General features: G+C 43.7%; 1 protein-coding gene across 1 annotated transcript in view; it reads right to left on the reverse strand.

Annotated features, from left to right (window-relative positions):
* ASPSCR1 (ASPSCR1 tether for SLC2A4, UBX domain containing) overlaps positions 1–22134 on the reverse strand; it is a 33478-nt gene extending 11344 nt beyond the window's left edge. The window contains 12 exon segments of the mRNA XM_068209827.1: positions 842–894; positions 1185–1247; positions 2033–2099; positions 2927–3008; positions 4360–4499; positions 8990–9407; positions 10193–10266; positions 11071–11128; positions 17247–17347; positions 21106–21217; positions 21837–21892; positions 21976–22134. Coding sequence (XP_068065928.1) covers positions 842–894; positions 1185–1247; positions 2033–2099; positions 2927–3008; positions 4360–4499; positions 8990–9407; positions 10193–10266; positions 11071–11128; positions 17247–17347; positions 21106–21217; positions 21837–21892; positions 21976–22074 — 1323 coding nt within the window. The 5' untranslated portion in view covers positions 22075–22134.
* Between the last annotated feature and the right edge of the window lie 257 nt (positions 22135–22391).

Below are 22391 nucleotides of genomic sequence, written 5' to 3' on the forward strand. Positions count from 1 at the left end.
CATGCTAATCACCACCTAATTCACCATGCTGCCTGAAAAGTCCCTCTCTCTATCCCTCTCCCCACCCCAGCCCTTCTGCTCCCTCAGGGGCATCAAACAAGAATTCTCACTGCTGCTGCGTGAGCCTTCACTCTGAAGGATCTCTGGTGCATCAGTCTGGAATGTTCCATGCAGTTCTGAATGACAGAACATTTTTAAAAGCGTGAGTTTGGGGCAAAGTCACTGGCAAAATCATTCAATCAATCCTAACACATGTGTGACCTACACAGCCAATAGTCTCTGTCCAGGGACATCAAGACCACCTTATCTGACACTTGCAAAAAATCTCCAGGAATCTGAATTTGAAAACCTGTATTTCAGTGTTTTCAGAGAAAAATTTCACTAAGAGAATGCATATCCCTCAGTGCACATTGAGTCTCACATAGTGATTTCAAAAAAGTCAGATTTCTGTCTAATATGGCCTCTGGTTCCCACTGTAGCAATTGAAAACAGTTCCCTGGCCACACTGAGTCTCATCTCTTACTATCCTAGTCCAGCTACAGATAAAGCACACTCAGCTCAGCTCAGCTCTCACAAAAACATCTCAGGTTAATTACAGCTCCAAATCTGTACCAAACAATGCAAATCCCCACCCCTGCCCCCAGTGTGCCTCTGCCTATTGCTGTACAAGGTGGACCTCTTCTGGTGAAGAGCTTGTGCTCCTAAACACCTGCTTCCACTAGCCTTGGCTGAGCAGAAGCCTACAGCATTATACAGCTTCTTTTAAAAGTAACTAAAGCCTGAGGCAGGGTTAAGGGGAGCACAAACCACAGAGAATCAGAGCCCATGTGTGAGTCCTTACCTCAAACAGCGTCAGACTTTCATCGTTCAAGATGATTCTGGGAGGTGCAACAACTGAAGTTAAAAAACAAGTTATAAAACAGGACGACCTAGCAACCAGAACATCAAACACAGGTATGGGAGGCATCCCTGCTCTCTGAAGGGGTGACACATTCATATGCCCACAGAGGCTGCTTCTTAGACAGAAGCATAACATGGCTAAGGGAGCAGGTTACACCTTCTTTGCACTGTCAAGCTGTGTTTTAGGGAAGGCATTCCCTTCCAGGTCACCTCTCAGGCATCAACATCCCACAGCTAGAAACAGGCTTCATAAAGTAAGGCCAAATATTACCAAAAACACTCACACAAGTAAAATGGCAACTCTGCATCGGCAAGGTGGCTTCTTACAAAGTCTCTCAAAATGCCAACTGTGGAAAAAGGAGAGAAGGGTTTGCTAAATTATATTTGGTTCTTCAAATGTTGGGCAAGAAGACTAACTTGTAACAGAAGAAAAGTCCTCTAGAAGGTATGGAGATTGCCTTTTACTCCAAAGAACACAGTTGAAATCACAAATTTCTTGTAGAAAAAACAAACAAAACAAATCACTTTCATGTGCTGGTCCCTTGGAAAAATCTAAGGATGCCTACAAAATTATCAAAAACGTTTGTGCAGGTAGCCATGGCTGACAGCTGAGAATAAGAGGAACTCCAGTAGTAACAGTAAGAGCTACTTGGTGCATGGTCTGATTGCCTTTTGTGAACGGACAGAGCCATAAAGGCACATCCTCTCTACTATTACTAGTGTTGCTGAAGTTTGGGGTTTTTTTTCTCCTTCCTGCTTTTTGGGGTAGGCTTTGGATTGGGGAAGGGAGTGAAAAATCTTTTACACACTAACACAGAGGAAGTCTCCAAATCCATCCCAGAAACACATCATTTAGACACAAACAAGGGGATAGCAAGTGGGACAACTTCTTGTCCACACAAGGACAAGTATTTTGCCATCTCCACCAAGCAGCCCTTAGCTAACCTAACTAGCCCAAAGTCTCTTCTTAGTCCATTCAGGGCCCTACAATGACAGTGTAACTACCTTCTGCTGCTTTTTCAGAGCAGCTTTACTTTGCCAGGCAACAGTGACCTGTTCAGACACACTCTCTCCTGTCATGGTGGGAGCCATGAGTTACAGCTGCACAGGCTGTAGGGGTGATTGGTCTTACCAGTTTCAGTGGGATGGAAGAAGCCCTGCAGAACGTGGCGGTCTGGAAAACGAACTCTCACCACCACCTAAAGCAGAGACAACGCCCATCAGAACAGTGGTTTATCACTGCTCTGTAACACCTGTCCTTGGCTTAGAATCTGCAAGTTGTTTATTTGTTGGTTTTCTTTAATGGGGAGATTTGAGGTATTTACAGGGACAGAAGAACAACCTGGTTAACAGTGCTGTGCAGCTTCTCAGGGAACAAGGGCTGTCTGGCTTTCAGAGGGGGCACAAGAACTCATCTGTCAAAGCACTATGATGTAAAATGCAGCAGCACTTGCTCAGAGAGTAGGAGCTCCCTGTGCTAAATGATGCACCACCAACAAAGACAAACCCTCATGGACAGGTGCAGACAGTTTACTGGCATCCTAATGTGTCCACAGCAGCTGGAATCCTCCTGACATACCTCTGACCTTTGCACCTCCAGCTTGGTCAGAAAGCACTTCACTTGAAAACTGCACAAGGATCAGAGTTACAGAGTAAAATAAACCCAACTTGTAACATTGAATCATTTAACTTTCAATGAGTTTCTAAACAAAATGTCTACAGAGAGCAGGCAGGAAGGCTCAGTCATATAAACTGATGTGTGCACAACAGAAAGGTTTTGAGACATCTGGAACAGAACAGAAGCAACTGTATTGCCTCTCAACCAGCAACATATTACCATATTACAGTACAGCTGTTTTCACATGGCACAACTGTTATGGAAGTCCCAGAAACAATTAATAGGGATGGGAATTTGAAAAATCTCCCTCTAAGTAGCTTAAGGGCCTGTTGATCACAATTGAACCCCAAAGTACTCAATCCCCAAGTCTAGACTAGCCAGAGGGATTGGAAAACAAACAAATACTACCTTTGGGTAACGCTCCAGCTTCTCTTTCAGCTGGGACTCCTTCAAGGATTTTGTTATCAGTGGAGCTTCTTCCAGGCGTTTCCTACAGTCATGGGAAGAAGACAAGTTGCCTGTAATTTTACAATGTATTTTTAATTTATTAAGCTAGCAGAAGACCCAAGCAGGGCTGATGAGTACTGCTCAACTGTTCGATGCTTCTCTCACAGCATTTTCCCTACCTCCTGAAACTACTGAGCATCAGCAACAATACTATATAAAATTACTTTTATTGTACAAGTTCATGACAGCAGATGCAAGAAAAGATCCTAAGAAGACAGGAAAGTCTGCTTAGACTACTCAAGAAGAGGTGGACTTATTAATCCAATAAAGCAGAGACTAGGGCTGGACACGATTACTCCACGGGGGCAGAAGAGCTACTGAACTTGAAAAACAATGCCAGCACAAAAAAATTAATAAGTATTAATTAGCAACAGGGAAAAAAAATTGAAAAATTTCAGATCATTCAAGAACTGACATTGTAGATGGCTATTAAAAGAAACAGTGGGTAGAAAGTAAAAGTCTACTTGTATTTAAGAGGAAACAATACATGTAAGAAAATAATTACATATTTTCCCATAAGCAAAGAAACTAGCTTAGACCCAACAGATCCCATGCTCAGCTTTAGTACATTTTCTTTGTATCCAAGTTACTGATGTGTAACTTGCCTTTATTTTTATCCCTGGCTGTAAGGGGAAAGCATCAGCAAATTTGGAAATTGGGTTTTTTTGGGGACCTATATTCCAGTAATCCCCAACCAAGTGACTCTACATTTGTACCACTAAGTACTCCAGACCCACAAGCAGCAGAGCAATTTTCAGGCCATATTCTGTGTACTCAGTGGCCTGTGGGAAAAAATCAACTCTAAGTAAGAAGTTCAACTTGGACTTGGCTATAGCATAAAGGAGACTGTTTCACAGTCTTGAAGAGTTATTGCAATGTTTAAAGGAATGCTTTGACCCACTTGAAACTATATACATTTATGAAATTAATTTCTTCAAGGAACATACAGACAGCAAAATGGTGCTGTGACAGGAAGGGCAGTTTGTCTTCATCTGAGTTTTTACTGAACTGAAGTTTGATGAAGTAAAGTCATGAATATTTGAAAGCAAGCTACCTGAACAGTGCAATACATTGTTAGTCAGCTTCCTGTAATTTCTGTGTGTGTGTATGTGTGTGTCCCTCTTCCAAACATTCTCAGGTCTTGACTTGTGGCTAAGTTGGTCTTTCTGATGAGGTCTAATAAAAGGCTAATTCTATTACTTAGAAGATAAGGTGTTTCTTACTGGCAAAAAAAAAAAAAAAAAACCACAAAAAAAACAAGCTCTGTTGATCACTGTCACTCTGCTCAACAACAGGACACAGCAAATCTCACTCACAGCAGAAAGGGAACTTGCCTCTCATTCTGCAGCTGTGCCAAACGTTTCCGTACATCATCCACTGTGACTTCAAAAAATTCATCAGGAAGCTCTTCTGGGCCATCAGGAAGTTGTTCCAGTAGGTCTAGGTGACATATAAGAGGTTCACGTTCTACAAGCTACAGGAAAAAAAACAAGCTCCAATTAGTTCTAAATGCATTGCTTTCCTTATCTTATAAGGTTCCTGAAAAAGAGTAAAAGGACAGTATTTGCAAACTGTCTTTTGACCTGTTCAGCTCTCTGAACTAAACCACTGCAGGGTTTCATTGCACACTTTTCAAAATTTTACCCTGGTTTCTGGTGTGCAGAAAGATCCCTTAAACAGTGAAACTCTTTTGTTTTGCATTTACAAAGTGAGAAATCAGCCTTTGCTGCAACCAGAGCACACAGATGCAGGAGAGCAGTTCTCTCTAGACATCAGCTGCAATAAAGGTACTTGATACATTTACTGGCAATTTTCCCTACACACCAGAGCTGAGAGCAGGCACTCCAAGCTGCACACAGACACCCCTCTCACCTGCCTCACAGGGCAGAGAGCCTGCCTGCCTGCTCCCCCAGCCTCCAGAGCCCAGAGCTGGGTGTCATGATGGCAAACCTTCCAGTGCAACTGGGCCTAGCCTCGAACTGTGGTTGCAGTTATGAAAAAACCAAAACAAAACAAGCCAATACCCACAATCCCCTAAAATACTCAGCCCCAAGCACTGAGATCAAGAGCATTTGCCATCTCTGCAGGCAGCAGGACTTTAATGGATCCCTCCCCAGGAAAGGTTATGTGCTGGCTACTCTCTCTTTTGCCCAAGGCAGCAGCTGTGCCTATGTGAATACAAACCACGACCAGAGTCAAGCACACGAGAGGCAGTTACACCTCCTGGATCTCAAACAAGTCATACTTTTTAAATTTCAAAACTGTTTAAAGGAACAAAACTTGCAAATATAGAGAACAGCATACTGAAGGCCACAGGAGATGCAGGGAGGACACAGCTCATGGCTGAAGAGGCTCACAGGAACAAAAATTTTGGTAGTTAATCCAGCATTTCTTCCTAGTCAGCTGCCAGCTTAACAATGCCACAGGCTCTCTGAGAGAACCCACTGCCCATTTCTTCTCCCCTCATTCTCTCATACACTCTTTCCAATCCTAATTAACACCCGGATGTCCTCCCTCCATCCACTCACCCCTCCCCCAGGCACTGGCCACTTGGGAAGAGGAGTCTTCTCAATTGTCTAAAGCACAACACAAATTACAAGGCAATGTTCACTCTACTTGTGGGCACTAAAGGGTAATTTGAGAAATTAAAAGATGGAGGTTATGTGGGTGGGACCTTTGGCTACTTTTAGAAAGTTGAGCAGGGTCAGCCGTAACGAGCGGGTACAGGAGCCTGGCTGCAGCTTTCCCCGGGCCTGGGGCAGGGTGGGGGTGCCAGTGCTGCAGGAAGGACCCCAAGTGCCCAGGACCATCTGCTAGGAAGCAGGTTGCACTGTGATCCCACCACTGCCCACTGATGCTCCAGTGAGGGCACACCTATGTCAGAGGCCAGAGGAGAATTAATCAGGCCCCCCCAAGAACCTAGTGTACTTTAATCTCCTCAAACAGGCTTGAGTTTCATTTCATTCTAAACATGTAGTGAAAACAGACGTCTTCTGAAAAAGCCTAAACCCAAAAGACTGAGGAGGCATATCCTATGGCATGCTGTGAAGGGCACTAGGACACGATGGAGAGAACTCCAAAGTCTGTATTAGCAAATCCTAAAGTTACCACTTAGTATTGGCTCTAACAAGGACGTTAGTTAATCCCAACAGCAGTGGGATTCCACAGGGAAAGGGCCAGCCCCCATCCAAATTATGGTGACAGTTAATGGCATCTGCCAAGGCATTGGGAATCACAAGATAGCACAAGGCAGACATATATTCCAGTCCTAAGTGTTCACTCCTGTTCTTGCTGTGGGCTCCAACAATCCTAAAGCACAGACAGAATCCAAAAATTAACTTCCCACAATGATTACAACAGAGACTCCAGGAATACTAAGCCACTTCCTGGCCCACTGCACACGCAGTGTTTTCTGCAACTGTGACAAAAGATAACCATCTCCTGTAACAATAAATGGCCACCACACGGATGTTCTACTTTCCATTATGTAAACTGGAGGAAAGCAAGCTGTTCATTTTGCTGTCCTACTTCTTCCAGGAGTGAAAGATGCTTTGCTAAGGTTTGGCATCTTCCTTCTTCAAAGTCTGTTCTTCCACCAAAGCTGAAATGTCAGGCACTTTTCACCATGAGGCTGAAGCCGTATGCTCACAGCAGCATCTACGTAAGTGCAGCCTATGTGACAAAGCCAGGTGTCAGGAAGAATGCAGTTCACTCTGTGGTCACCATCCTGGTCCCAGGGAAGCAGGTAAGCTGAGGAAAACTCTTATGATTTAAGTGAAATAGGGGTCATTGTGCTTTCCACAGCAGCAAGCTCTCCCCAGAGACCCACTTCCTCCCCACCACCTCTGGGAGCTCTAATCTCATGCTCAATCTGGTTTAAAGTTACCTTCTAATAATTAACATTCTGACATCAAAGTCAGCTTGCAGCTGTCTGTAAACCATCTTTAGCCCAAGAAACGAAGGGATGCCGGCACAGATTTTATCCAGCCTCTCTTCAGCTTCAAAAACCACACACAGGCAAAGCATTAATGGGAAGATTCTTTTACAAAAACGGACCTTTGATGTTTAAAAATAATTTGTTTTGTTTTGGGTTTTTTTTTTTTTTCCTCAGGACTGAAAAAGGACAAAAAGCAGATGCCATGTGGCTAGCCCTGCTTGGCTGTTGCTGCTGGGAGGAGAGTGGAAGATGGCAGGAGTGGAGGAGGGAACAAAATGTAATCAATCAGAAGCAAGAGTACCAGAGATCAAAGGGCTTGAAAGCAGCCGTCAAAATCACATGCTGTTTAACACAAGGACACAACTCCCCCAACAGAATCTGCAGCTGCTTCCAAAGCTGCTCTCGGAGTGGAAGGGCAGCTGGCTCCAGAAGTGGTTTGAACTGGACTGCGATTCTGACAAAGACATCAGTTCATGTGAGTCCTTCAGTCACCACCACTCAGCCCATGCCCAAAAGCACAGCTACACATCAGGCTGTGAATCAGTGAAATGATGGAGTTCTGCCTCTCCCACCAGTGCACAGAGAAGTGTGGGCAACAAGACTGGTGAAGGATACCACCACAAACCTCTTCTTGCACTTCTTCTCCCTTCCCAGACTCAATGGAAACTCCTCCTTTGCAAACCCCTCATAGACAAGAGTGCAATTGAAGCAAGCAACACATGAGACTGGACAAATCACCCAGCCTACTGTTTAATTCTCCATGTTAAGGGTCTGCTCCAAAACAGGAGACAGACCCAAACATGTTTCTAATACACTCAAAAATTCACCATTGCAGGTTGGCATGGCCTCTTTCTGCTACTTGTGCAGTTCATAACTGCTCCAGAGTCCTTCCAGGGTCTGGCTTCTGTTCCTAAACAATTCAGAACTCTTCAAAAATAGGCTGCAACCACAAAGAAGTCAACTAAGGTAGAGTCTCTACATAAACGTGAAAGCATCCACAGTCTTGCTAAATTCCTCCTGGACTAAGCTCCCTTTGAAGCTTCCCAGGCATCCTTTCTTTCTACTTATAGCTTTCTATTGTTCAGTCCTGGCTGGATCAGACCAGAGGAGCTTCAAACCTCCAACTCTAGGAGGTACTAAAGAGTTGGAAACAACAAAGGGGATCTCTGAACATGAAAGCTGGCCTCGGTGATGAGCCAAAGGAGCAAGAAAAGAGCCACTCACTGAGAATCCAGAATGGGAAACTCTCAGTGCATAATAACAAGGAATAAATTATTAATTAAATGGCTCCTGTACTTCATGTTACGCTACTTGCCAGACATACCCAACCTTCCTGAAGGCATTCAATTCCATAGAGCTGCACTACAGAAAACACACTTCAGTGTCATTCCCAGGTGACTCTGGCATCACAGCACTTTTCAGCCATCAGTTCTGGTATCTCAACATGGGCTCAAGCACTTTGAATTTTAACGAACACAGTTTTATTTCAGAGACACCAACAATGGAGAGATGTGCAATCTGTCTCTCTGGAAGATAGAGACAGGTAGACTACTTCAGAAGCAAGATATTTTAGATTAAGACAAAAAACACTTCTATAAGCAAACAGAAATACAAAAGGAAAAGGATGGAAGGTTTCTGCTTCATCTGCAATACTAAGAAAATTAAGTCACGGGGCTCAGGTAACAAAGTGGGCATTTGTTCATGAAATCTGTGGCACTGAGGGGTAGGATCTTCTGGACTGTGATTTAATGCAACTGTGTTGTCTCTATTTGAACTATTCATCAAGGATACCTAGAGATTCAAAGTTTTGCCTATCTCTGGACAGCAAATTCTTAAACTCAAAGCCTTCCTACTTCCTTTCTGAACTCAGGCAGAACTGTATGCCATTAAGGCACCTAATCCTGTGACACAGGGAAAAAGTCCTAAATCTGGAAACATCTTTTTCCTCATGGGGGTGAAGCCTCAGGCAAGGCAGGATAAAAAAAAAAAGCCCTTGTTGCCCAAACTGCAAATACATTTCCCCTTACCTGTTCTTGCTCCTTTCGCAGTTCTTGGCAATTCTTAGACTTCTTTGGCTTAGAAGGGCCTCCAGGGCTGGAAAAAGTTGTTGGCAGCTTTGAAGATGGTACAGCCACAGGAGAGTCCCCCAGATGCTCTCCATCTCCAAAAAAAGGGACAAATTGGGTAGGCTCAGGCTCTGGAGAATGCCACAGCTCCTCCAAGCTAGCATGAGAATCTTTCATCGAGTCTTGCTTGTGTGTGCAGCTGTTTAAAGATACAGCCACCTCCCTGTGCTCCAAGTCCTTTGGAAATGTGTTTGCTTGAGGTAGAGGCACATCCACTGCTTCTTCCATAGAGCCTCGCCTCACTGTTGGCTCATTACAAGGCACCGTGGCACCCACAACTTCCTCCCCACCAGATGAACTGCATTTCTTCATGACAACTCTTGAAGAAAACACCAAAAGGAATAAAAATAAAATCATAATCTTAGGAGTACTGCCCTCCCTATTCTCAATGTGCCCATGACACAAACACAGCAGTTGACTCAAATACACTCTGATTTAACAACTTTCTTCTTCCAGACGCTTACAGAGAACAAGCTCCAGTTGCTGAGAAGTGTGGGGTAGAGGGTCAGGGAGTTGTGCAAAACAACAGAACAGGGACCCACTCCTCTGGAAGAAAACTGCCTTCTAAGGAAAAACATCAGTCAGTTGTAAAGCACAGCTTCTAATCACTCCTGCCTTCTGTATGTACCACAGAGCTGGTCAGGAGATCACAGAAAGGTTGCCCCTGTCCCAAACTCACCCCCAACAGCCACCAGGGCCTGCAGCAGCTGGGACTTAAGTGCCTGAGATACAGAGCAGGGAAGAATGAAGTGGTAGCTGATTACCCTCTCAGATAGACTTTTAACTTTGAATTGTCTGTTCCACTCAAAGGAGGAAGAAAAAAAAAAAAAGAAAAAAAAAGAAACAAACAAACAAGCTCTTTTTATCTGCACACGACTTGTCAGTGCCGGCATCTGCTGCTGTGTGAAGCACATCTGGGCAGCAGTTTGAGATAAACAGGCAAATGCAATAATTTCTAAGTGCCACAATGTTTTAATTTGGCATCTTTTTTTGTGACTTTTCTTTTTCTTTTTTTGTGACTTTTCTTTTGGTACTTAAAACAAAATAAATTCACCATCAGAGTAGAAAGGGAAAATAAAGAAGCCAAACTTTGCTTCTCCCAACCTGATAATGGCATTGCCTCCAATCAGGCCAAGCGACTTCAGTGTTGTCTTCTCCAGGGCATCTTTTCCTGATATCTACAACAAAACCAGAGGAAAGTAATTATGGCCTCTGATTCCCCAGGAAAGCATGTAAAGCTCTTTATAGAAAGAAACTTGTATCCAAAGAAACACCACACAACACAAGAAACAGGTGAAAACACACTCCTGCAGTTGAAAATCAGACCTGAATCCATCTGAATCAACTTGTACTGTTTCACGAAATTCACAGCTTATTAAATCATCTCAATGGAAGATGACCTACATATATTTTCATCCCATACACACATCCAAGTGGGATCCAACTACAGCAAACCTACTTTTATGTCAAAAGTTAAACGAGAGGCAACATCTCAGAGCTGCAAGACAGATGATTTCCTTACATACACCTCGTCTCCGTCTGTAATGATCTATTCCAGAATAAAGACGATCTGTCCACGGAGGTCAGTGGGAAGTAAAGGGGACAGCTAGGGAGAGCGAATTCCATAATATCCACATACAAAATATTTAACAAAACATTAATAGCAAAAGATCAAAACAGAGAAAAGCAAATATTTATTAAAGTGAAAACACTGTTTTGACTCAAGCTTTAAAAGAAGCTGGAAAGAAAAACACAAATAGGTCATTGAGCTCATTTTATGGGCTCAGAGGTCTCAACGGCACAAGGTTACGTTCCAAGAGAGCTTTTTTCCATACAGACACGTCATGCGTTGAAAAGACCAACATTTTTCTACTTCCCCGCTCAAGAAAGTTCAAAAGAAACACTTTCCAGGTTGGAAAGCAGAACTAAGTTTTCTTATGTTTTAGGGACATGAGACAGTTGAGAGGCCTTTGCTGCCTTACCTCATCTCGCATGTAAATACAGACTGGAGACAATTCACCATCCTGTTCCATCAACTCCCTGCAAGAAAGAGCAAAACACTGCAGCATCTGCAGAACAGCCTACCCCCTTCAAAATCAGCACAGAGGAACGGTAAAAAGTGAAATCAGCAGAAAACACTGTCCTCCATTTTTCTCCAGCAATAACCACTACACAGTTCACAGGATCACTGTTAGACACTAAGTAAACAATTTGCTTCAATGCATTCACTTTTCCTTAAACACAGCCTAAAAGTTTAAAAACAAAAAAATAATTAAAGTAAATTCTGACATTAGCTGATCATACTAGATAAATTTAAACTCATTGCTGTTTTTGCGCCTCAGTACCCAATCTGAAATGTTATTTAGTTTTACTTGCCCTTTTTAATCCAAGTTAAAAACTTCACTACAGTTTAGACTGAATTCACTGGGGAGAGGTCCATTTCTTTTCACATATGCATAGCAACAAACAAAATTAAATACTGCTCTAAAGCAGCTCAACTAAGGACAAGAAACTTGCCTTTAGTGTCATTTTTAAAAAATAAAAGAGAAAGTAAGTAAACAAAAACAAAGAGCATGAACTTTCAGATTCTGGAGACCATGAAACAAGTAAAGCCAAATGAAAGGCTGCCACTGTAGACAAAGTGAAAATCAACCCATACTTAAGGATTTCAGTGATGTAGGACACGTAGGAGCAGTGATGCAAACTCCTGACAGACCATCTCTAGAGGAAGATGGATGGGAAGGACCCTTAGCATCAAGATGGGGGAAAACCAGTAAGATGCTACTCTTTCCATTTTCCTCTAGATAAGCAATTCTGAGGCATTCCAGTAAAAGAGAAGCTTTATTACATGTTCACTTGATCAAATACAAAAGACAGATAGGGAAAGGACAATCACAGCAATTCTCAGTTCTCATCCAGCCAAGATGATCTGATTTCAAAAGGGGAAAAATGGATTGACACTTTCAGCAAGAAAACCTCAGATGTCTACAGAAAAGTAAAAAGCCTTACAGAATTAACCAGTACATTATGCTGAAGCACTAGAATCAGTGAGAGCATTTGATTCAACACCAGAAGAAGCTCTGTCACGTTCGTTTCCACTTTCAGGAAAGCGAAACTCAAACTGAAATCAGATGACAAGGTGGTAAAATGTGAGACTGAGGAGAATACTTTGTTTCTCATCCCAAGCATGCCAATCTAAGAGGTGACCAGGAAAACACTGTCCACTCTAAGATGGTGCTGGTTTGGAAAGATACACCTGTCTGAATTCTCAAAAGCATTTTTTCAGAAGTTTCAGATTCAGACATTTCAGCCTAACTCAGCCTGGGAAACTACAAAAGATAAGAACATTGCCCACAGAATTCCCCATCTACACAATGAGAACTGACAAGATTTATCCTTCTCCATAGACTCCAGTAGCTCTTCTTAGCACATTCTGTCTCAAACTCCCTGTGCTTGCAGTTGCACCAGGATATCCCATGGCAAAGAGCTGCACTCTATATCCCATCCGCACTGCAACAGCTGGTTTATCATGAAACACAGAACAGCTCTAACTCCTCCTCATAGTAAACTCCCTTCTTCTTACTGCTCTCTGCAGTCCAGTCTGGGGGGGTAGGTGGAGGGAATGGTTTTCCACTCACCCCACCAGGAAACAATCACCCATCACCCGTGACTTGAAGAGAATCCACCTCTCTGCAAAGCAGATAAGGAAATCCACCTGGCAGCCCAGGAACATCCTTGCTCACCTCCTGAGACATCTGGAGGCAGTTCCCAAGGTCAGCCTGCCATTTCATGCCTGACTACACAAGCGTTTGGTATTGAACACCTAAGGAGCCTTGCAAATGAGTGACTTACAGGGTTATGTGAACATTTCCACTTAGCTGTCTCTTCAGGCACCAGATTCTAGTCCCTGCAGTGAATTTCACAGGAAAAAACAAAACCTGCAGGACCCTAGCAGCCTGAAAAAAATTCCAGTAGTTTTCAGTGAAAAGTAGAAGTTTTGGAAAGATATTTCAACTTCACATTACCCTGCATTGTTTGTAATTCCCCAGTAGCAGTAATAGCCGCCCTTTCTACTAAATACAACTGCAAAACATTGATCAGCTTGGCATTCAAGAGTCCCAAAATTTAAGCAGAAACTCAGACTGCTTCTCTCAAGTACATCACTTATACCTGTACTTGTACATTCAGGCTACATTCCCTATCTTGTGCCTAAATTTGTGAGTATCGTAACTGGGGCATGGAACAGGGTTAACTCCAAGAACGTGATGTCAATGATCAATGCTTGCTGCATTATGACTTTTCCTGGAAAGGAGTTTAATGAACAGAGTCCCACCACTTAAAACATTGTGCCTTCAGCATCACATAATTTAAACACTTATATTTTGAGATGCAATATTACCAGAAGCAAAGTTATGTCAAGGAGTTATGTAGGAAAAGGATCCCTTAAGTAACAGTCAAAATCCACTCAGTTAATCAAGCGTCTGACTGCACATTCCATGGTCTGTCTGCGCTGTGGCCACGCTGACTGCTGCTCTTCGAAAAGCTTGGAACTCCACAAACAGACATGCAATATGCCCAGCCAGAAGGAAAGACCACCTCAGGACACAGGTAACATTTTCTGTTATGGTAACAAGGAAATAACCTTTTGCACTTTAACAACCTGCTTGCCCAGCAGAAGACCAGAGTCTGCATAATCAGACTTAGCCTCAGCATGAAGTGACAAAAGAAACTGAACTGAGAGGGAGTCAACCAGCCTCTGAAGTGGAAAATGAAGGGAAATAGCCATTGAAAATTCATCAAGGACATTTAAACTTAGACTCAAAACTCAGCTACAATGACATATAAGTGAAACCAGAAGCCACTCAGGATCAAGAGAGCCACTGGAAAATTATGATACTCAATCTTTGAGTAATTCTCAAGAGCCAGAGAACCATCAATGGTTTCCAGTTGAAGGATGTGAGGGACTAAATCTGTTAAGCACAAACCACAACTGAGATGTCTGGTTTAATTGTAGCAGTCTATATGCCATTTTGATCAAATGGTTAAAAGCTTGCAACAGCACAGTGGTATGGGACAAGGCGAGTCACAATGAAACCCAGAGGTAGAGCAAATCCAAACAGAGCAAACTATAAAAACAGTCCTGAGGGTCAGGTCTATTTTAGGAAGGTCAGCAGCTGAGAACTACTTCCAGACCAGTTGCTACATATTCCAAGGAGTTTATAGTACCAAGACTGTAAGACCACGGTTTCAGAACAGTTCTCCCAGCCACCACAACAAATCCCATTGTGCAGAAAGCAACAGACACACCAGAGCATCCAAAACACTATATTCAAGTTTCAGATTATGAAACACAGTTAACTTCAAGGTGAACAACCAAACCAACACTAGAATAGGTTTGCCTCCATTTGTGATTCTGCAATTAGTTATTCTCTTTCAGGAACAAAATAATGCTCTGCAGGAATCAAGAGATTAAGTTGCTCGTACAAAAGAATGCTGTCTCGTGCTATAAGACCCAGGCTCCAACCTTCCCTTGCTCCTCTGGCAGCAGTACCTGAGGAAATTCCCAAGGCCAATGCCTGATGATGAAAGGCAGGAAAAAAAAAAATCTTGTCTCAATTGGAGAATTGGAACAAAAGATACCAGAGAGTGCCTTCAGCACACCATAGAAGGTTACTGCACTCAGACTTTTCCAGACAACACAGGAAAGATACTCATCCCCACCTTATTTTCAATAGGTTTTGCTTCCAATTAAGATTAGCTGTATCCCTTGAGGAATCCTCAATAACAGTGCACAAAAGATAAAGAACTGATGAGACACAGAGAAACAGTACAGAATCACAGAGAAGGCAGACAGAACAGGCCAGGGAATACAAGCTTGAACCTCAAGCTGCTGTCAGGAAAGGTGGAGGATGACCATTTAAGAGAAAAAAGTCTTAGGTACAGTGGAACATGTCCTCACCAAACACCAATAGAGAGGAAGCCAGTTTGACTTAGAGAACCTAGTTTCATTCACTTTTCCAAAAACCGCTTTCTGCTTCAATCCAAGCAACTCTTTGAAGAGTCTTCTAAAAATGTGTGGAAAATATCTGAACTGAATGAATGACCAGTGAAGAAGAAGAAGCAGTGAAGCAGTGAAGTGAAGAAGCAGTGAAGAATCATAATGACTATCATAGATGTCTCTGAGTCTCTGAATTGCAGCTGCTCTGTGGACAACAGCCCATAAAGCTGCTGAAACTGCAAACAGGCAAGAGTGGGAGATAGAAACACAGGCTTCTTGCTCACAGGGCAGACAACACTGTGCCCTCAACCAGCCTCTGCCGCACAGACGCCACGCAAAGATCCCCAGAGACTTATTTTTGTCTAACTCTTGGAAGCAGCAGGCTCCTCCTCCAGCTGCTGCTAATCCATTACATGCACCCACTGAGGCAAGCACACACATCAAACATACTGTCCTCTCTTTGATGTGCTGCTCTTCAGAAGGGGAACGGCAAGCAGATTAGATTCCTTCATGTAGTGATCTGACAGGGCCTGTAAACATCTTGTGCAAGGACTGCCACACGCTGAGAGGAGGAGCAGCCCTACAATAGCTTCCAGACCTTCTTCAGACCCAATTAGCCAAGATGGATGTTGGAAACCCGGGGGAAATTCCAGTGGATTTAGAATACTTCCCCTCACGCACTAAGAGCGGCCGAGCATTCCAGGAAAACGTCTCCAGTTAGAAAGTCCAAGAAAGGATTCAGCAAACAACAACTAGCTGACTAGTTAGTCAACTGAATCAAAACACATTGAACAGCGACTCAGCCCATTAAATTCATACAGATGGCTGTAGATCCAGCTTGTTCTGCAACTAAATCACACACAGCACCTTTGCTGCTTGTTGAACTTAATCAAGATTGCAAAGTCCATCCAAACATCTGAAGTCAGCTTCCAGAGGCCAGAAAAGAGCAGCTGTGTTCTGAACTGAAGTTATGAATGGTTAGCACACTGCAGCAGTTAGAAGCTAAAGAAGAGCAACATGTATATTAACTAGTAGTATTACAATGACCTGTAACCAAAAAAAAAACACTTCGAAAGAGCAAAATTTATGAAAAGCTCAAAATTTAAACCACAGAAACAATCAACTAATACGTGAGAAAGCCACACAAAGGTTATTTGTCATTGTCAATAATTACCCCCTTCCACCAGTCTAGTAGTCCCCAAACTGCAACAGGCACTTCTCTCCTCACAGAGGGCACAGAGGGTGTAGTAAGGGAGAAGAGGGGAATCAAAACACTCAGGAAAATTATACCTGTGGTTTTTGTCCTGCCTCTTTCCTCAATTAAAATAAAAATAATTCTTTTATCTCTAGCATTTACATGAATACTGTTCCTTTACTTATGAATAAATGTCACATTGCAGACATGGTCCATGATTAAAAACAGAACGGCTGTCACAGCTACAAGGCTTCCTCTTCCAAACCATGAAAAATAGAAAAGAAGTGCCTTTCTCTGAGAAAAGTTTATTAGCTTGACATTTCAAAACAATACAGCCTTCTAAAATCAAAACTAAAGACAAGAGGTAGCACTCAATGTAGACTGGACTAAAATAATAAGATTCCTACCATGTACATGTTCAATAAATAAAGAACCAAAAATTCTTCCATTTAAACAGGATTTAATCAGTCTTTTGAAGATTCCACATTAACCTGCTGAGACCTCCAGATTTCCTTGGAGAACTTGCACAACAGCAAGCCTCAAAAGCAGCAGCAACCCATAGGGAAGAACTCCCTGCACTACAGGGAACTGCAGCACAGAAATACTGGGGATCGATATCTCCCAGGCTTCTCACACACGTCTCTAGCAGTAACTTGACTTCAATCAGGTTTCTGTATAAGGAAAAGTGGTGCGACATATCCCAGCACCTTCACAGCGTTAGCAGTTTGTTACCAGTTTATGCCCTGAATCAGGAGTAGTACTCCTGGATCAAAAAACAATAAAACTATGGATTGTCAAATCTGAAAGAGCAAGGAAAATGCAAACATCTCTGTTATAAAGGAGAAATCACAATCAAATAAATGTAAATTCTACAAATTTGAAGGATTTAGCTGGGTCAATGTAACAAGTAATTAGTGGCATGCAGAGATCCATCCAAACATGTATTTTCTCACTGCATTGCTCACCTGATCTTCGCAAAACGGTTGAGAAGTTCCCACAAGGTCTGTTGACAGAGGAAGGTGTCTTGCAAACGGGAGCCATCGTCTAATTGTAATGCTATCCGAACCTATAAGGACACCACAATGAATTAATCTGAAAATTTAATGAAAACTTATTCTTCTTCACAACTCTTTTAAAATACTGTGGTGCTTCTTGTTCATCAGTGCAGGCCTGAATTCTGGCCTGAATTCCTGTTCGTTGGGATGAATGAGCATGGGGGAGGCCATCCTGGAATACTAACCAGCTTTCATAGGCCCCTCTCCCCTGCCGTATCTTGAACTGAACATATTCAGAGAAAAGCCAATGCAAACATCCCAAATAATATGCCATCATGAGCAACGGAGGTATTCTGATTTATACCAGATGAAATTTTACAGTAGGGGTCTTCACAGCTACACAAAACAAATTGCAATAACCCAGACATGACTGATGCAGCTGCACCCTCTAAAACACCAACACAGAGCTCTGTCTACTTCAGCATCATTTTGCAGAACAACTTCCCTGGGACAAATCAGGTCACTTGCATATCCACACACAGGAACAATGAACACAGTCCCCATCTATCCCTGCTTTACTGAAGACTTAAACAACCGTTACCAGTCCAAAGAAATGACGTTTGTAACTTGCAACTCACTAATGCTTCCTAACCACCACATTTTGACATACAATTTAAGAGTGAAGTAACAAAAAATCTCAACAATAGTTCTGGTCATTAAATTATTGAGTTCTTGAACACCTGCAGAAAAAGGCAAGAGCCAGCTAGCTGCCAATTTTAACAGGTCTTTTCCAACCTGGAATGTGAACATCCACAAGCATTATAAGGCACCACATAGTCTTTAGAGAATTGCTCCCTACCTCTCCCTCAAAAAAAAAAAAACCAAAAAAAAAAAACAAAAAAAAAAAAAACCCAAAAAAAAAAAAACCAGACATTTCTAAAGTGAACACATGCTGGGGTCAGTCGTGAAGAACTTCAAACTCCTGACCGTTCCAAGGGAAAAGTTTAGCAGCTAACCAAGAGACAGACAATTATCTATTCTTTAGATAATATTCTGCACAGCACTTTAGGTGTTATCTTAATCTTTTAGAGAATATTCAGCCTTTTCCAGAATGTCTAACTCTTAAGTTTTCCCAATTAGCTCACCTGTCTAAAGAAAAAGCATACAAAGTTCTGTAGCCACTAGATACAACCTGGTTTCTCCAGTCAACTTTAGTTTTCAGAAGTCCACAAAAACTGGCTTTATTCCAAAGCCTGAGAAGGACATTAGCCCAAGATAGCCAAAGCCACTTTCTTTCATTCTGTGTTTTCATGTGTCCCTACTAATACTCTCAGTGCAGCCTCTTACCAAGTTCAAGGTGTGTGTGCAAGCATGAGGGTAGGAGCTACAGAGAGGTGGGAAAGAGACATCACACATTCCAGCAATTCACTGTGATTTCCATGGATTTGTCATCTGCCTTGGCTCCCACCAGTCCTCACAGGACTGCAAATGCTGATCTGCTGGAGACAGGAATTTTTCTACATAAAGGAAACAGTGGCATCATCAATAATGAGCCGACAGTACAAGGTCGTTTCACCCCACCACTAACACAATCTCCCAGTTTCTCCTACACGGGAGACAAGCTTTAGATTATTCTCAGCTACAGCAGAGCGATGACAGCTGACATCACCATTGTGTAAGAATCCAGGCCAGAAATTCAGACTACCAGTTGCATCAGTTTTTGGACAACAGTTCAAAGCTAAACATGTCACGAAAGTCCTGTTCGCTCCATTAGAAAAGTCTCTTCCAAAACCTCAGGTGCTACATAAAATAGTAGAGACCAGTGCCAATTATCATCTAAGTTTACAAACATTTAAACAAGTGGCTGACAACTTTAACACTAGAGCTGTACTGCTGGTGCTCCTGCATCACCTGCTATCACAAAGGGAATTTGTTCCATTTTTCACTAAAGAACTGTCTTACAGGAAACAATGTTTTCCCCGTGCAAAGGCAAATCCAAAAGCTTTCTATTTTTAAAACATCAGATTTGCTGAACAAACTGATGATTTATCAAAACCTGTATTCTGTCTCTAGGGTAACTGCTGTAACTAAAGGAAAGCACACCTACTTCCACACAATCTTAATAGAATATACAATAACAAAAGACACAGAAGCACATTCATCCCAACATTATTGCAGCCAGCTGGCATGACTGAGTCTGCATCTGAACTGCCACTACATCTCAGTCACAGTCACCTGGCTGTTACAGAATTCCCTATTCTTTAACACATTCTCCCTGTGGTAGGGAATTCTTTTTAGTCAGTTGTTCTGTACAAAGTCTTTTCTTACAGTATGAAATTCTCCCAAGTAAAATCTGCTCAGGTTTGTGGGGCAGGGACTCAGTTTAGACTCCACTCTTCACATGCACATTTGCTGTGTCTTCTCACCTTCATGACACAGCAACCAGCACTCCCAGGGAAGCCTCACTTCCGTATATTGTGTTGTTGAACTGCATCTAAATAGTAACAACTTACACTTCTATTACCTCTTCTCTTTTGTGATCTAGAGTAACAATTCCACACTATAACCCCTCTCCTAACAGTGAATAGTCCTTCTTGCCCTTTCTCACAATATAAGTTCAAGGGAAAAAAAATAAAATCATTGTTTTCCTTCAATACCTCCCAAACTGGATGTAAATGTCAGATAGTCATCACTGTACCATTTCAAGAGAAACACTCTTCTCTGGAAGACAAACTCCATTCCACCACAACATTTCACTGAAAATTTTAAGCAGATGCTACCGGTTTGTGGTGTTTTTTTAAGTAAAGACATTATTTCAAGCACAAATGTCTTTCTACTCCCAAATCAGAAAAAAGGCCTTAGTGCCAAAGCAAAGAACATGGAGATTTTACAGAGAAAAGTATGAACACCAGGGACCCCCAAAACTATGTCACACAATGAACTAAAGCAGAGACTCCAAAGCCTTCTCACACCACAAAGTTCACTTATCAGTTTCTCTCAGCTAGAGCAACTGCCCATAACAATCACCACTAACACTGCTTGGCTGACAGACATTAAGAGATCAGCACCAACATTCCTGAAACTGACATGAAAATGGAGAAACTTCCTATGAGGAAGTTAACAAATAGCAAGATGACTGTTAGTGATAGACAAATTTCCATTCCCAGGCTACTTAAGTAAGACCACATATCATTTTTACAACATGAAAAGTTCACACTCAGTAACACCTATGCATCGCTTGAAAAGTTAGGCCTATGGCCACAGGGATATGTATAGAAGATTTTTACACTCCTAAAAGTGGTCATAATTTCCAGAGAAAACACCATCCAAAAGTCCTTTGCAAATAATACTAAACAGGGACATTTGGCCACTGATGAACACAGAATATGTCACCAAAGACTCTAAAGCTGTGTAAACACACCATGAACACCAATGCTGGGAAAGCAGCAAAACAGGATTCTGTAAGAATCTGAGATTTAATCAAAATCCAGAGCTGGACAACAGCGACTGAAACAGAAATTAGGAAAGGGAACTGAATTAGTCATCACTGATGTTTAACTTCTTAGCTATCCATGACCACTAGTTTTTCAGCTCCCCAAACCATCCCACTCTCCTCTAGCACAGCTGGTACCCCATGCTCATGCAGACTCTAAGTAAAGACTTTCAGCAACTTAATTACTATTTTTGAAAGCAGGTAACCAGTCTTCAGCTGGTCTCTCACATAGGCACTGGCCAAGGCAGCCCGTGCCCTTGGTCATTAGATCTGATGGGATCCTATCAGCAAACTGGTAACTGAACAAAACAGGTCACGTTGTGTAAATGAACATACCGTGGTTTCAGCTCCTGCTCTGCTGGAGACTGGCACCATCTCCAGTTTGGCATTGTTGGGCAGCCTAGCAAATCTCCACTGCAAAGACAGGTCCAACACATTCCTCTGAAACCTGCGGGAGAACAGAGCATGTGAGCAATACAAAGTCCAGGTATTGTGCAAGAGAATTCCCAGGAAGCTGACCAGAAGCCATAGAACATGATTCAAAAATGAACAATTGGTAATTATAAAAGCATAATCAACAAAAGCTATTCTGCACACCTAAACAGCAACCAACTACATAACCAATCCTGATTAAATACCAATGTACTTTTTTTTTTTTTTTTTTTTTTTTTTAGCGCTCAGACAAACAAGTTCACAATTAAGACACCATAAAAGCAGAGGGTCAAGCTCCCAGGTAAGAGAGGAGATGGGCGTTGCTGATCTGTGGCCTGGATGAGGTGCACGCGTGGGTGTCCCGTGGCAGAGACACGGGGCCTCGCCGTCCGTCCCAGCACCGAAAGGAACGTGGCACAGGGAAACCGGGACGAACCGACCTTAGCAGAGTTCAGTGTGTGCCCCGGCCCCCCGCACTCCCACCGCCCGCCGCTGGGTCCGCCAGGCCCCGGGCGCGCCGCGGTCAGGCGCGGGATGCGGCAGCGCCAGGCCCGGCGCGGAGAACGGCGGCGGGCGGGGCCTCTCCCGCGGCCGCAGGCAGCCGGACCCGGGCCCGGCCCCTCGGCGACACTCACTTCAGGCCGTATTCGCCAGGGCTGCCACCCTGCTTCCTGCAGACCTCCTCGAGGACCTGCGGAAAGAAGAGAGGCGTCACGGCCGGCCTGCGGCCCTGCCACCGTCTTCCCCTCAGGCCCCTCCTCGCCGCGGACCCACCTGGAGCAGGACCGTGCCGGGCCCCACCCGCACCGTGACCCGCCGCCCGCTGGGCGCCAACACCGACACCGCGGCGCCGCCCCCGCCCGCCGCCGCCATCTTCCCCCGCCGTGCCAGCCCCGCGCGGCCGGGGCGGAGTCGGCCCGGGGCCGTCCTGCTGCCGGCCCGCCCCGCCGCGCCCGGACCGCGCCGGCGGGGAGGAGGATGGGGGCGCTGGCCCGGCCCGGCCCGGCCCGGCCCGGCCCGGCCCGGCGGCTGCAGAAGCGAGCGGTAGCGGACGAGTCCCGGCCTGGCGGAGCCGGCCCGCGGCGGGACGGGCAGGCGGCTCTGAGGCCGGGGCGGAGCAGCTCGCCCGCGGCGAGTGCGGTTCCCTGGGCGCGAGACGGGCTGGTGGCAGCAGCAGCCCTTGGACACGG

This window comes from Anomalospiza imberbis, chromosome 19, assembly GCF_031753505.1.
Source record: "Anomalospiza imberbis isolate Cuckoo-Finch-1a 21T00152 chromosome 19, ASM3175350v1, whole genome shotgun sequence".
Lineage (NCBI taxonomy): Eukaryota > Metazoa > Chordata > Aves > Passeriformes > Viduidae > Anomalospiza > Anomalospiza imberbis.